Source organism: Lissotriton vulgaris, chromosome 10 (genome assembly GCF_964263255.1).
Source record: "Lissotriton vulgaris chromosome 10, aLisVul1.2, whole genome shotgun sequence".
Taxonomy (NCBI): domain Eukaryota; kingdom Metazoa; phylum Chordata; class Amphibia; order Caudata; family Salamandridae; genus Lissotriton; species Lissotriton vulgaris.
Window position 1 is genome coordinate 851,542,011 of NC_141698.1, and position 14,340 is coordinate 851,556,350.

The 14,340-nt window shown below is 45.1% G+C and overlaps 1 protein-coding gene across 2 annotated transcripts in view; it reads left to right on the top strand.

Annotated features, from left to right (window-relative positions):
• STEAP2 (STEAP2 metalloreductase) overlaps positions 1 to 14,340 on the top strand; it is a 182,981-nt gene that overhangs the window by 88,488 nt on the left and 80,153 nt on the right. For both annotated transcript variants that reach the window (XR_015300714.1, XM_086941790.1), the window contains exon 3: positions 2,396 to 2,923. Coding sequence is in view for 1 of the 2 variants with exons in the window: in XM_086941790.1 (XP_086797916.1) it covers positions 2,396 to 2,923 (528 nt within the window). In the remaining variant the exon portion in view is untranslated. The remainder of the gene's footprint in view (positions 1 to 2,395; positions 2,924 to 14,340) is intronic.

Here is a 14,340-nt window from a genome sequence, read left to right on the forward strand (position 1 = left end):
GCGATATGCTGCAGATTGGGCCCTGTCCCACTTCTAATTTATGCCGGCAATGATGTCCTGATGGCTAATACTCATAGGGCACTGCAAGCTTTGTTAAATACTTCGGTTTCATTTGTGGATGTCCGATAGCAGAAGGTTAACCTGGGTCAACCTTTTTGTCGTGATTTCTGGAAAGAAGTATCTATACCAGTGTCGGTTCTGTGCAGAGAATGCCACTCTTAAACAGATTACCACCTTTCTAGGGGTACTTTTTGATACAGGATGCTCATGAAAGCAACATATTACTCTTAGGAATCCTCCGTTGACAAAGTCCATTAATGCAATTTTCGCATTAATTGGGGACAATTCCTCTGAAGGAAATGTGCACTATCGATCATACCAAGTGTATATCGGCAGCCATATTTGGATGTGGAATTTTAGGGCCTGCTCCAGTCACGAAGCTTCAAGTGACACAAAATGTCCGTTTAAGGAGGCTGTTGTCAGTTCATCAAGTTGCGCTTCTATTCTGTGTTACAGCAAATTAGGTGTGCCATTCGTAGAAGACCAAATCAGGCTTCAACCCCTGCTCCTCTGTTACAGCGTTTAGACCAAGCAGGAGGCCATATTGAGCCAACAGATCACCTCGGACTGTCTGGCCCTAGATCGTGTGCTCCATATTCCATGTCGTAGCTACATCAGGGCATTGTGTAATAAACATGAGTGCCCACATCTTTTTGACTGTTCAATAACATTAGCTAAAGTTGGTAAGGTTGAACTTAATCACTTATGTTTACAGCATTTGGAAGTGGAAAAAGTCTTGCTGCTAGTCAAAAAGTCGTGTATAGGTGGTATTGTTCACTATCAGATCTGAAAGACAATTTGGTGTTTATTCATGATAGACAACAGAGATTTATTTTTACTCATGTTAGATTAAAGCTGGTCCACCCCATTGTATTATTTCCATGCTGTAATGATTGGTCTATGTATTTGGATTATTACCAGGGCGGCCCCTCGTCTATGGTGGAGGAGGATCGTCACACTGGCTCAGACCAAGCAGCTTAACCTTCAAAATTATATTTTACTATTGTTGTATTTTTCAGCTGCTGGCTCTGAACCAGCTTGTTCAGGGAGGAATGGTTGGGCTGAACCATGGGAGGGAGGGGGGAAAGTTGTAAATCTGCACTTTTAAGTGCCCATGTCAGTGTGGCCGTCCATTTCAGGCCGGTCAAACTGACATGCACTCTTCGGTTTCTCCAACCAGGCTGTTTTGTACAGATGGGTTGGAGAAACGGCACAAACTCCTTGTGCATGAGCGAGCATTAATCCAGCCCGCTCGGGCCAATCCCCACGCTGCTCTCATGCTTGAGTAGCAGGGGGATTGGAGGTGGAGTCTGATGCTGTCCCAGGGACTGCTGGTCTTTATATCTGTCACCCGCTACTGATTTGTTACCCCTGTAAAACTAATGCTCCTTATTGTTTTTCTTTTTTTTTTTTTTTAGTTTTTTCAGGCCCCCAGAATTAATTTTATTAAACCAAATTTGACTAAGTTTATGATCAGACTATGTAGACAAGTGCTGTGTTTTTTTGCTTTTGTTTTGCAAAATTTTAATTCAGCAGAAGTCAATCATTTAGTTTTAACCTATATTTGGCACGTTACTCCTAGAACGTGATTAGCCACCTAACGGCTGGATTGTTATTTTTGTATTTTCTTTGTTTTGAAATTTTTAAGCCAAATAAAGTTGTATGATGACTTTTAACCTTTAAACTGTAGAATCTTGTATCATTAGTGACAAAAGTACAGGTTACAATCATGATACAAGTAGCAGTCCAGTAGTAAAAAATGATACTTTGCTGACGGTTAGCAGCTACTGCAGCCTAAGTGAATCTATAGTGTGAGGCATCCAGAACGACAAGTGCAGGAGAACTCCAACAGTCTTTGGGATGAATGATTTAAGCGTTTTTTATGGTATTAGCAAGCATGATGTTAGTACAATTCTCTTATATAGTGGTCATTTGGGTACATGGATGTCTTGAGTCCATATAAGCTCAGAAGTTAATTGGCTTTAGGTGTCATAGCAGTTTCCTTTAAAGCAATCTAGAAATGACTCGAAAGGTCATTAAAAAAAAAGTAGTCTGTCTGTTGCATATGAAATGTTTGTGGTCATATTTTCATGCTTTGTTTTGTTTGCCTCTGTATCAATATATTTATGAATTAATTTATGATATGTAATGCTCTCAGTGTACTGAATTGCATTTGGAAAAGATGAGTGTTCCAGCATGTTCATTTTTGCATGAGGCAGTTATTAAAGTTTACATGCTACCTTAATTATTTTAAACTGTAAATCCTTCTAACTCTGAGCTGTTCCAAATGATGTTGTGGAGTACTAGTCGTGACATATTTCTGTTTTTTAAACAGGTGTATATTTGCAGCAATGATCAACAAGCTCGCCATCAGGTTATCGAGTTAGCACGCCAACTGAACTTCATCCCCATAGATCTGGGGACATTATCTTCTGCAAGAGACATAGAAAATGTACCTTTGAGGCTATTCACCCTGTGGAAAGGTCCAGTGGTAGTGGCTGTGAGTCTTGCTACTTTTTTCTTCATTTATTCTTTCATCCGAGATGTCATTCATCCCTATGTGAGAAACCAGCAGAGCGACTTCTACAAAATTCCTATTGAGATTGTGAACAAGACTTTGCCAATTGTTGCTATTACCCTTCTTTCCTTGGTGTACCTGGCAGGATTATTAGCAGCTGCCTACCAGCTCTTCCATCATACGAAATATAGACGGTTCCCTCCTTGGCTGGAAAATTGGCTACAGTGTCGGAAACAGCTTGGATTACTTAGTTTTTTTTTTGCTGTGGTCCATGTTGTTTACAGCCTTTGTTTACCAATGAGGAGGTCGGAGAGATACTTATTCCTCAATATGGCTTATCAACAGGTAAGATGTCTCTTTCCTCATTTAGGTAAAATGTATATAGTCATTATCATACAGAGTACAGTTACAGTATTTAGTGTGGTTCAATATTTTATTTATTTGAAAAGTTTTGTATAGCACGGATATGAACCGACAGAGTATCAGAGTCCTGTACATGTAAGCAAACCATAAAAGAAGTTAAGCAGACATAGTGATCATCAATCATCCTAGATATAAGAAAACAAAGCAAAACGTGGATAAGAGGTAGATCCAAACGGTAAAGCAAGAGCTAAAAGTTAGTTTGGTGACTTCAAGTCTATAGTTGCAGGCAGGCTAGCTTGAACTGGATCCTTGTTTTAAGAGTGAACCAATTAAGTTGAGCTAGATTTGGTGTGATGTGATCTTGTTTTCGTGATCCCATGAGGAGTCTGGCCGCTGAGTTAAACGTAGCTCTAAGGTGAACCAGTCCGGCTTTAGGTAGCCCACCAAGGTTGCTATGCCTTAGTCAAGGTAGGAGAATACTAGGGATTGTACTGCTAACTGCATGTCATCCGTTGACTGGAAAGGTTTGAGTTTCCTTAATTTGTTAAGTTAATTGGCTCCTCTTGTGGTTGCACTGATGTGATTTTGTTTATTCAGGTGTTTGTCCAGGGTTATGCCTAATGATTTAGCGGAATCTACAACATGAGGAGCACAATTGAGCCCTATTAGTAGTTTGAGCCAGTCTTCAATGGGGGCAGAGTGATTTTGTGAAGCAATCAAGAGGAATTCCGCTTTCAGCACTTTTAGCATAAGGTGATTATGAGTTAGCCAATGTTGGGTTTTCAGAAGAGCAGTATTAAGAGTTTTGATGTCATCCGGTGATGACATTCTTGAGTATAATTAATTGAGTGTCGTCTGCATACGTGTGATATTGTATGTTTGCGCAGTTCAGAATTTCGGTGACTGTTTCCATGAGTAGGTTAAAAATAAAAAGCATGGGGGAGAGTGCGGTTGAATACGATGAGAGATCGAGAAATATAAGAAGGCAGAGGTCGTTCTGGTCAAGTAATCTCAAGGCGTAATCGACGATGTGTGTTAGGGCAGTTTCTGGACTGTGTCTGGATCTGAAACCCGATTTGAATTGGTCCATAAATTGAAACTGCTCTATGGGATTACAGAGTTGTTTGTGAACACATTTTTCAAGTAACTTGGCTACGGTCATGGCTGAAAGTTGTTCGGATTAGATAATACTGCATTAGGCTTCTTCCGGATGGGGGTGACTTATCCTAATTCGATTCAGAAAAATGGGGTGGTCAGGAATCAGACCCTGCAGGAGAGATTTGTGGACAATCTTAGACCAGAGTGGGAGCACAAAGGATCTAAGCTTTTTGAAGCACTTGGCGGGCAACAGATCATTGAAATGATTTGAAGGTTTCTGGGAGGTTATAATAGTTTGTCATCATTAAGTAGTGAAAAGGTATTCCACGCCGCAATATTTTGTGGAGTATAATCCCTGTATCCTGAGAGAGGGAACTCACCAAGGGTAAACATGGAGAAGGGAGTTGGTTGGGTTGATAAATGTGTATTTGTAATGGTTTGTTGCACTTCTAGCTCAATATTTCTTGTTTTGTCTCTGAAGTGTGTAGAGAACTCCTCACCACTTGGAAGTGAGTAGTTAGGTGAAGAGAACTGGTTGGTTGAGTGGTTTGCTTATTGTTTGATGATTTCAAGAGTTTTTTCGGTCTGTTATTGCCATTGTCAAGTTGTGATTTAAAGTGATTGGTTTAGGCGCAACGCATATGTTTATGGTACGCACTTCTTGTCTTCCTCAACTGCTTGAGGTTTGTTGTGGAGGTAGAGTTTCTCCATTGTTAGAACTGGGATTTTTGTTTCGCTAAGGCTTGCGCCAAAGCCAGGCAGAAACCACCATTCTAGTCAGGGCAAGGGAGTCACACGCCAAGATAACCCCTGCTCCCCCCCTTGGTAGCTTGGCACGAGCAGACAGGCTTATCCCGTAGGCAATGTGTAAAGCATTTGCGCACGCACACAACAGCAACCACATCCTTTGTTGTAAAAGGTGCAGGCAAGGGAGAACCAGCTACAACTGGTTATGGGGAACTCCCTTTCACTGGCCTGGCTAGGAACATCAGACGCACCACAGCGGGTGGAGCGAGCATTGCGGAGGGAAGGACCAGCCCTATTCAGGTCCCAAGTGTACCCCTCCCTCACATCAGCATACTAATCTCTCCATTCACCACCGGGGCAGACTCATCCTGACTCCTGGAGCCAGGCTCACCAGCCAGCTCCAGCCAATCACACGCCAGACACAAATTACACAAACACGCCAACTTCTAGAAGTGGCACTTCCACACTAAACACAATCATGCCGCATACATCATTGCGCAGCATTCAATCTCACGAATTCGCACATACCAAACTTGACCCTGCACTCCCCACACATCCGGAACTACCATGGCCACACATATTCCCCATGCTTTCCTATGGGAGGGCAGGTCACTCTCACCACACACACAGCGCACACACTTTACACTGGACCACAGTGAAAAAGTGCGCAGAGACCTAAAATCACTAACACCAGGTTACAGAAATAGGCCAGGAAAAAGCAAAAAGTTTTGGGGTCAACCTGCCAAAAGGGCCAGGTCCAACACAACCCCCTTCCAGCCAAAACGCAGGGTAGACCAATCATTCCCTTGATGGGCTTCCCTGCTGTGGGCGACAAAACACGGACACGGGCCCGCACGGCAGGGACACCCTCCGGTTCTACGCCACTCTGAACCCACATGGATTTCTCTCAACAAGAGCTCTCTGGCCCAACTAGGATACCCCACTGGCACTCGCTAGTCGTCCACAGCAAAGACCAGGCCCTAGGCCCTCCAGATGTCACAGGTCCTGACTACTTCACAGAGTGGGGGGCAGTAACCCCTGGCACACAATAGCCAGTCCCCACTCTCCCTCTCAGTGTAGCTACAACTACCACTGGTCTTTCAACCTAGGGACCATACCCTCAGGCTGACCAGTGGTCACGGACAAGAATGCCCCACCCTACCTCTACTTCTGTGGTTCTACACCCTCCACGGGAAGCACCCACCAGAACACATCTCTCCCACCAGATCAGGACCTCTCTCCATCACTGGTCTACAACCTGGAACTTGGAAACTATTTCACTTCGGAGGTACAAAGCACACAACACAGTCCCTGTTCAAGCAGATGGGGGGACACAGCACACAGCAAAGTCCCCTTTCCTCTACCTTAGTGAAAACAACAAACTGCTGGTGAGCCCCAGAACACACAGCAAGGGCAGCCCCCTCCGTCTCTTCAGCTGATCTACTTTGGCAGAGATTCCTTCTTGACCTGGAAGTTTCCTAATCTCCCAACCTAGGATCTAAATCCTCAGGTTGCACCGGGGTCAGAGGTAAGGACGCCCTCCCTCTGCACCCCCTTCCAGAGTTCTGCACCCTCCCACCTTGGAGCGGTACCCCTGGAAGCCAAACCAGTCAGGACACTGATTACAGATGCCCTTCCCTCCAGGTCAGGCTGAACCTGAACTTGCCCCCCCCCCACACCCCCCCCTTTTTCGGGGAACGACCTCCAGAGGCCCCACAAATGGTCAAGCACTCTAGACAGTCAAATGCCCAGCGAACCAGGACTTCTGCACCCTCCACTTAGGAGCGGTACTGCCCAACACCAGGACCGCCGGAGTTCTGGTTACAGACACTCTCCGTCCTCTAGACACAGGAAGATCCTCCTCAGATGACCTGTAAGTACAGCTTAGGCCCCTGACCTGGCGCTCCCTTAAGGAACCCTCCAGGCCCTGAGACAGGGTTTCGGGCCAACATGGGACATACCGTCCCACACTCACTCCGCCTCTACTGAGACCGGACCTGAGCCCCTACACCCCTACCATCCTACTGGGACCTAGCTGGGCTACACATGAACCTCTTCCCCTACACAGGATCATCAGATACACAAGCCACTCCTTTTAAAATCACTTCCTAATGCCTCTGCAAGACATCTAGCACGCCGCCAGACATCCACCTTCTTGTCCAGTGCCTCTGCAGGACCTCCTGCACACCACCAGAGGTACACCTCCCGTGCAAGCTCCTTTTATTTACCAAAAAAACTCACACCAACTCCTCCAGTTAAACACACCACTCATCCACACACTCCCCCTCCAGACCGGTGAGACAGTTCCTCACTGCCCCTGACTCTCAACCTGTACCACTCTTACTGAGCACCAGGCACCATACTCTGGGATTTGGGATTGGGACTTTAAGCACTGGACACATTTTAGCTGCCACCACTGGATCCCACCATACTGGGGAATCCAGACACACACACTACACCACCCTCCCGAGCAAGCCATTTCCCCTCCACACTCCCTCTCTTCCATCTACCCACTCCCCTGGGGACAGGAACAGGGATTTGGCACTGGACCCTGCAAGGGATTCCTTATCTATGGGAACCTCCCCCTCTACTGGCGTCCCGCCCTGTCATTTTCTCTCTTCTGCCACTAAACATAGTAGTGTCATGTGATGGTGTAGACACAAATAAACATGGAGTCAGCCAGGTTTCTTAATTGCGGCATAGTGACTCATTTTCCCTACTCCTCGCCATTCATCACTCAATGTCATTTAATCATCTTGCCCTCTTTGATATTCATACTGCCTAACTTAGTCTGCCTTCATTTCTCCTAACCTTTCCTCATACACCTTGAAGTGCCAGCAACCCCTCCCAAGTTCCAAGCACTTTGAAGAGAGACTGGGCCCAGCACAAGTTCATAACAGAACAGAAATAACAGCTACTATACTAATGAGGCTTAATATTCATTTTCCCATCCACCCCCTACATTCTCCCAAGAAACCGGACTACCTATGTCATGTTCTTCTCACAAGACCTTTGAAATATCAGATCTGAAGTCCGTCCCGTGCTTTTCCAGTCACAGCTGGTTCCAATGCGCTGCTGGGGGGTGGAGGGGGGGGAGGGGGGACGGCTGGGCAGCAGCGGTGCAGTGGTTGTAATAAAAAAAATACATTTAAAAAGTACCTGATCCTGCGGCCGCCTCATGCTTCTCCTGCTGCTCTCTACATTCCCTAGAACAGACTGCCCAACCAAACAAGACGCTGCTCGCATACCATGAGAACAGCTGCCAGGATTGACCTGAGCAGGCTGCTTAGACGATCTGCGCAGGCAGTCTGCCATGTTCCTTCACCCGGCTGTAGAAAACAGCTGGGTTGGAGAAACCTAACTGCGTAAGTCTGTTTGGCTGGCCTAAAACGTTCAGCTAAACAGACATGCGCACTTAGAAGTACACAACCACTCCTCTGTGTGACCCCAGTTCCGCGCTACACACGCTGGCTCAGTCATCTGCTGAAAAATAAAACCATATTAAAATATAATTTTATTTTTCATTTGCTGGCTCTGATCCAGGGGGCCGACGCTCCTCCGCGTTTATTCCCTTACACACATACCCCTTCCTTCTTTGCAAGGGTAAGATCCAGAGCCATTCTGTTCTCTATAACCATACTTTGCTTTGCAATAATTTCATTTATAATATTAGAAAGGGCAATAGCTCTGGCATGTGCCAGTCTCTCAATCAATTGGCTTTTGTAGTTTGGTTTGCCCTGTTCCCATCATGCACTGGGACAGGAACAGACTAATTTGCATACAGCCAGGTTCTGAAACTGGGATGGTGCAGTGAGCTAAAAAACGGTGTTGGATCTAGCCCTGATCTCTTGACTGGGTGAGAGTTTTCTGCTTAATTCAGAGACTCTGTCCCTCACCACCCCTTGTTGTAAATATTTTTGTCCACCCTAAGCGTGGAAGGGTATTCTCAGATGTGAGACCCTTGCTCATTGCACCATCAGGATTCAAGCAAACCGGGCCGAAGACGGCTGTAATGCCAGAAACCGGTCCCCGGGAGCTTGTTTCCTTCCCAGTGTAAGAATTGGCTTTTGTAGTTTGGTTTGCCCTGTTCCCATCATGCACTGGGACAGGAACAGACTAATTTGCATACAGCCAGGTTCTGAAACTGGGATGGTGCAGTGAGCTAAAAAACGGTGTTGGATCTAGCCCTGATCTCTTGACTGGGTGAGAGCTTTCTGCTTAATTCAGAGACTCTGTCCCTCACCACCCCTTGTTGTAAATATTTTTGTCCACCCTAAGCGTGGAAGGGTATTCTCAGATGTGAGACCCTTGCTCATTGCACCATCAGGATTCAAGCAAACCGGGCCGAAGACGGCTGTAATGCCAGAAACCGGTCCCCGGGAGCTTGTTTCCTTCCCAGTGTAAGAATTGGCTTTTGTAGTTTGGTTTGCCCTGTTCCCATCATGCACTGGGACAGGAACAGACTAATTTGCATACAGCCAGGTTCTGAAACTGGGATGGTGCAGTGAGCTAAAAAACGGTGTTGGATCTAGCCCTGATCTCTTGACTGGGTGAGAGCTTTCTGCTTAATTCAGAGACTCTGTCCCTCACCACCCCTTGTTGTAAATATTTTTGTCCACCCTAAGCGTGGAAGGGTATTCTCAGATGTGAGACCCTTGCTCATTGCACCATCAGGATTCAAGCAAACCGGGCCGAAGACGGCTGTAATGCCAGAAACCGGTCCCCGGGAGCTTGTTTCCTTCCCAGTGTAAGAATTGGCTTTTGTAGTTTGGTTTGCCCTGTTCCCATCATGCACTGGGACAGGAACAGACTAATTTGCATACAGCCAGGTTCTGAAACTGGGATGGTGCAGTGAGCTAAAAAACGGTGTTGGATCGAGCCCTGATCTCTTGACTGGGTGAGAGCTTTCTGCTTAATTCAGAGACTCTGTCCCTCACCACCCCTTGTTGTAAATATTTCAATCAACTAGAGCATGTTTTCATATTCTTACTGTGTTTCAGGCAATCCTTACAGGAGGAACCATTGCTGAAAATGTATCCATGGTTGGGCATTGTAGGATCTTTATTAATAGTCATAAATGTTGAATAATTCTCTGCTGCTCATGTGGACCCCGTAAAACCTTTTTAATGTATATAATCTTTGTAGAAATTCTCATTGGAGAATGTTCCTCTTTCAAGCTAATTTCCCATGGATTCTCAGTGTAGTCTGTGGGAGATCTCATTTTCTTTCCGAATGTTTGAGAAAATAGCTGAAGTCAGAGAGTAGCTTTTCGATTGTCCATCATTTGTCATGGAGTAAAGCTGCCTTTTAATATAAAGAGCATGAAGAGAAAAAGCTTTTAGGTAGGCTTACACTGACAGAGAAGGAAAAGGAGCCTGCTCCTTTAAGAAACTGAGAAGTACCCCTATCTACAGTGCGTTTTAGTGGCAGTTTGCCTGTGATAGTCGGTTCTTTTTTTCTGGATCCTTCAGGCAGGATCTCTAAACACCTCCGTGTTTTCTTGGCACCTTCGAAACAATTGTTTTTAGCTAAGGCATTTTTCAAGCCATTGTTTTACTAAACGTTTTAACATTCCTTTAGTTGAGTAAAGCTACTTTTACATTGAGCCAACACTTTTTTTCCAGTCAGAAAGCCACCTCTTTTTGCCAACTGCCCCGTATGTGGAAAAAAGAAGGCAAGCTCATATGCATACAAAGTATGTGTGGTGTGAGTTTCACCATCACATCAGGCAAAAGATGTGACGTTTGTAATAAAATGTCAAAAAGGAGTCTTGAGGAAAGGGAGGGCATCAGATTAAGAGGCATGAGGACATTAGAGCAGAGAAAGAGAAAAAGAGGAGAAGATTAGAAAGAGCTTAGTCTTGTCCTTCTGAAGAAACCTACAAATCTGGCAAAAAAACTCCCACAAAGGAAGATCTGCTGATAAAAGATCTCCTCCCAGACATAGTCATCGATGACCCTCCAATTGACACAGCTTGTCGGCATCGCGACCACCAACATTGCTGTCAATACGTTCAGCATTGGCATGCTGATCCTATGAAGAAGGGTTTATGTTGGAACTTTGTTGTCACCGTTTAGCATACAAATCGACGTCCAGACTATCACGGTCATTGATGCTGAAGAACACAATGGCACCAACTCCGCTACCATCACACACTCGATCGACATCAAAATCCCAACATACAATGTCAAAAAGTCATCTTTCACCACCACAAACTCCATTAACAGCCTAGAAGACTTGTACGACATCAGTTCTATTTATTTCGACTTCAAGGATTTCTCGGGTTAGGCTTTCTTCATCCCCAGAGAGGTCTGGCTCTCCTTCTGCCCCTTTTGAAGCTTCTCAAGCATCTGATGATTCAGTGACTCAGATACGCCACTTCCCCCACAAAGCATCATCCAGAAGTCTAAGAGGCCTCAAACCATTTAAGCCCTTAGTTCTTTCACCAGACAGAAAAGCTTCCAAAACAATTTTCATGTCTCCCATCAGAAAATAGAACGCTTCACCTGTTCCGACAACACCACCTAGAATGCCCGCTAACAAAAGGGGTCTGTCCACTTCACATTAAAAATCGCCATCCGCGTTTCTCTTATACACCAACCTCTCCACCTCAGTCACCATCTAGAGCAGCGTTTCCCAAACTGTGGTCCGCATACCCCCAGGGGGTCCATGAGACATTCCCCGGGGGTCTGCAGGACTCTAGTGCCTGTCGTAGTGAAAAATGAAACGCCCATGCGTCCTCACAGTACACAAGAGCTATGAATGTTGGCGCAGGGGCGGCGCGACCACAACAATACAATCGGGAGGCGGGGGCAGCGAATGGGCAGTGGGCAGTCAGGGGGGTGGCCCGCAGGGGACACAGCAGCTGGGGATACGAGTGGAACAGAAGGCAAAAGGGGCACAAAAACAAGGAAAAACAAGTGGCGCAGAAGGGCACAAAAACGAGTGGAACAGAGGGCAGAAGGGCATGAAAAACGAGGGAAACGAGTGGAACAGAGGGCAGAAGGGCACAAAACGAGGGAAAAACGAGTGGAGCAGAGGGCAGAAAGGCACAAAAAACGCGGGAAAAACTAGTGGAACAGAGGGCAGAAAGGCGCAAAAAATGAGTGGAACAGAGGACAGAAAGGCACAAAATACGAGGGGAAAAATGAGTAGAACAAAGGGCAGAAAAAACGTGTGGCACAGAGGCAAAATACAGAATACAGAAATATAGGTGCAGCTAAGAACAGAAGGGAAAACCGGGCAGAGACACAGGGCTGCGAGGGGTACAGAAGGAAAGACCGGGCAGAGAGAGCACGGGGACAGCGAGGGGAACAGAGGGAAGAAAAAGGGGCACGGACCAGGTACAGGCAGCAGGGGAAGACCGACAACGGCAGTCACAGACACAACAATGAAAATACAGGCAATACAATAAAAGCAATAAAGCGTTGAAAGGCACATGTGTATAGGTTACCGTTACTTGGCAGGCAGGTAAAAATAGATGCAGCCAGGATCAGCAGTAGGATTTTCGTCCTGCTGTCTGATTGCTCACTTTCCACAAGCCCTTGGGTGAATTATCTGTGCTGTCAAGCTTTCATATTCCGAATCATCAAGCTCTTATTCTGTGTAGCCTTTGAAGTTTGTTGTTGGTAAGGGACTGGGCAGTGGGCATCCTAACAGGAGAGGATCATGTCAGGCGCCACGCGAGGCCTCTCTGAAATATGCCTTAATTGCACTGTTCACCCCTTGGTGGTAAAATGTTGTTCTGCTGTCTGTGACTAAAGGTTATGTCTAACAGGGGTTTATGGTAATTGGCATAGCCTTGTTCCATGATCTCGCTGAAACAATATGCCTCCTGTGCAGATAACTTCCTGCCATCTCTTGCCCTTCCATGATGAACTCCTAATATAGACCTTGAATTTGCTCTGTACACTGGACTCATCGCTTTGTGCACTATCTTGTTAGAATTTTCACAATATTTGTTGCTCCTTGGGGCTTGTCTTTAGTATAAAATGCTTCATAATTGTATAATATTTTAGGCCTTCTTAAACTGTGAATAGGTAAAAATGCTAATAATTCGCAATCATTCAACCTGTTGCTGTAAGGAAGGGTCACCCCTCCAAGGCTCTGGAATGATAATGTAGAGGTGGTGCTATGGCTGAGAGCAGGAGACTTGTACCACTAAATAATACACTGCTGTATGCATACATGTCCATGCCAATAGGCCAAATTCAGGCTGTCTCCCTCTTGAAATTGCCTTTGCTTCAAAAGGCGTTTTTAAAAAGAAATTCAAATTGTTTGGTGGTCCCTGGCTTCCAGTAGTGATTCAGTGGGGATCCTCAGGAGTCAAAAGTTTGGAAACCACTGATCTAGAGTATCTCTAGTGGATGATATCCTTATTTTCCAAGAAGCTTTGGTAAGAGGTCCAACCAAACTGAACATTAACACTCCTCAACCAACAGTTTTGTCATTCTTGAACAAGAATAATTAAATTCAACTTGGCTTCTGTTAAAGCTGTTATACCAAGATTGCTTAAGAAATATAAGCCACCACAGCAAGATCACCTTTTTTTTTAATGTATCACAAACCAGATTCAATCATTATAGTTATGGCAGTTAGACGTAAACGTGTTTCGCTCCATAGCTCCACCGGACAGGGAGAGCTAAAGAATGGCCGCAATAGAGAAAAATATCTACAGTACAGCCTCCACCCATTTAATGAATACCAATGCAGCAGCTCTTCTTGGTACATATCACAGAGATATGGGATGGCATGAAATCTTTTGTATCTGATATTCCCACTCACAGACAGCAAGATTTTTGGGAAATGATTAAGGAAGGCTCATTAATTTTGAATCAACCTATTAGTGTTGCAGTTGATTCAGTGGATTCTCTGTGACTTCATTCTGTTATGGAATTTTCCTGGGAAGATGATATTTGCTTCATATAGCCTCCCTAAAATCTGATGCCTAGTTAAAAATTGCACTTTTTCACTTTTCAGGTACATCACTTCACCCCCCCACCCCCCCCTTCCCAGTTCCTTGAGACCCTCACAGGTAAGTAGTGAGTTTACAATTCATTGATTGATTACTATTCGCGCAACACACTGTGGAAGAAATGTTCAGGATGAAAAATGAAGCTGAAATACTTAAAGCTGTTGGTCTCGAAGAGCAGAAAATATTTTACAAGCAACAATATAAACCAGGGGTCTCCAAACCGGTCCTGGAGGGCCGGATCCATGCCAGATTTTTAAAATTACTACATGTATCTCAATGGGGATATCCAAAAAATCTGGCTTGGATCCGGCCCTCCAGGACCGGTTTGGAGACCCCTGATATAAACCAAAAGACAGGCAATTCTATTATCCTAGAGTTCAAACCCCTAGATACCCATAACAGCCTTTGCACAAGCAGAAACATTCACACAGAGCATATCAGAGGAGATGCCAAAAAAGAACGGCTGCAACAAAATCTTCTCAGTACAAGAGAATAAATGACTCCCACAATAAACAATGAAAATCTGACATCCGTTCAAAAGTTTACCAATAAGGTAGGGTAGCTGCCAGGACCGTGGATT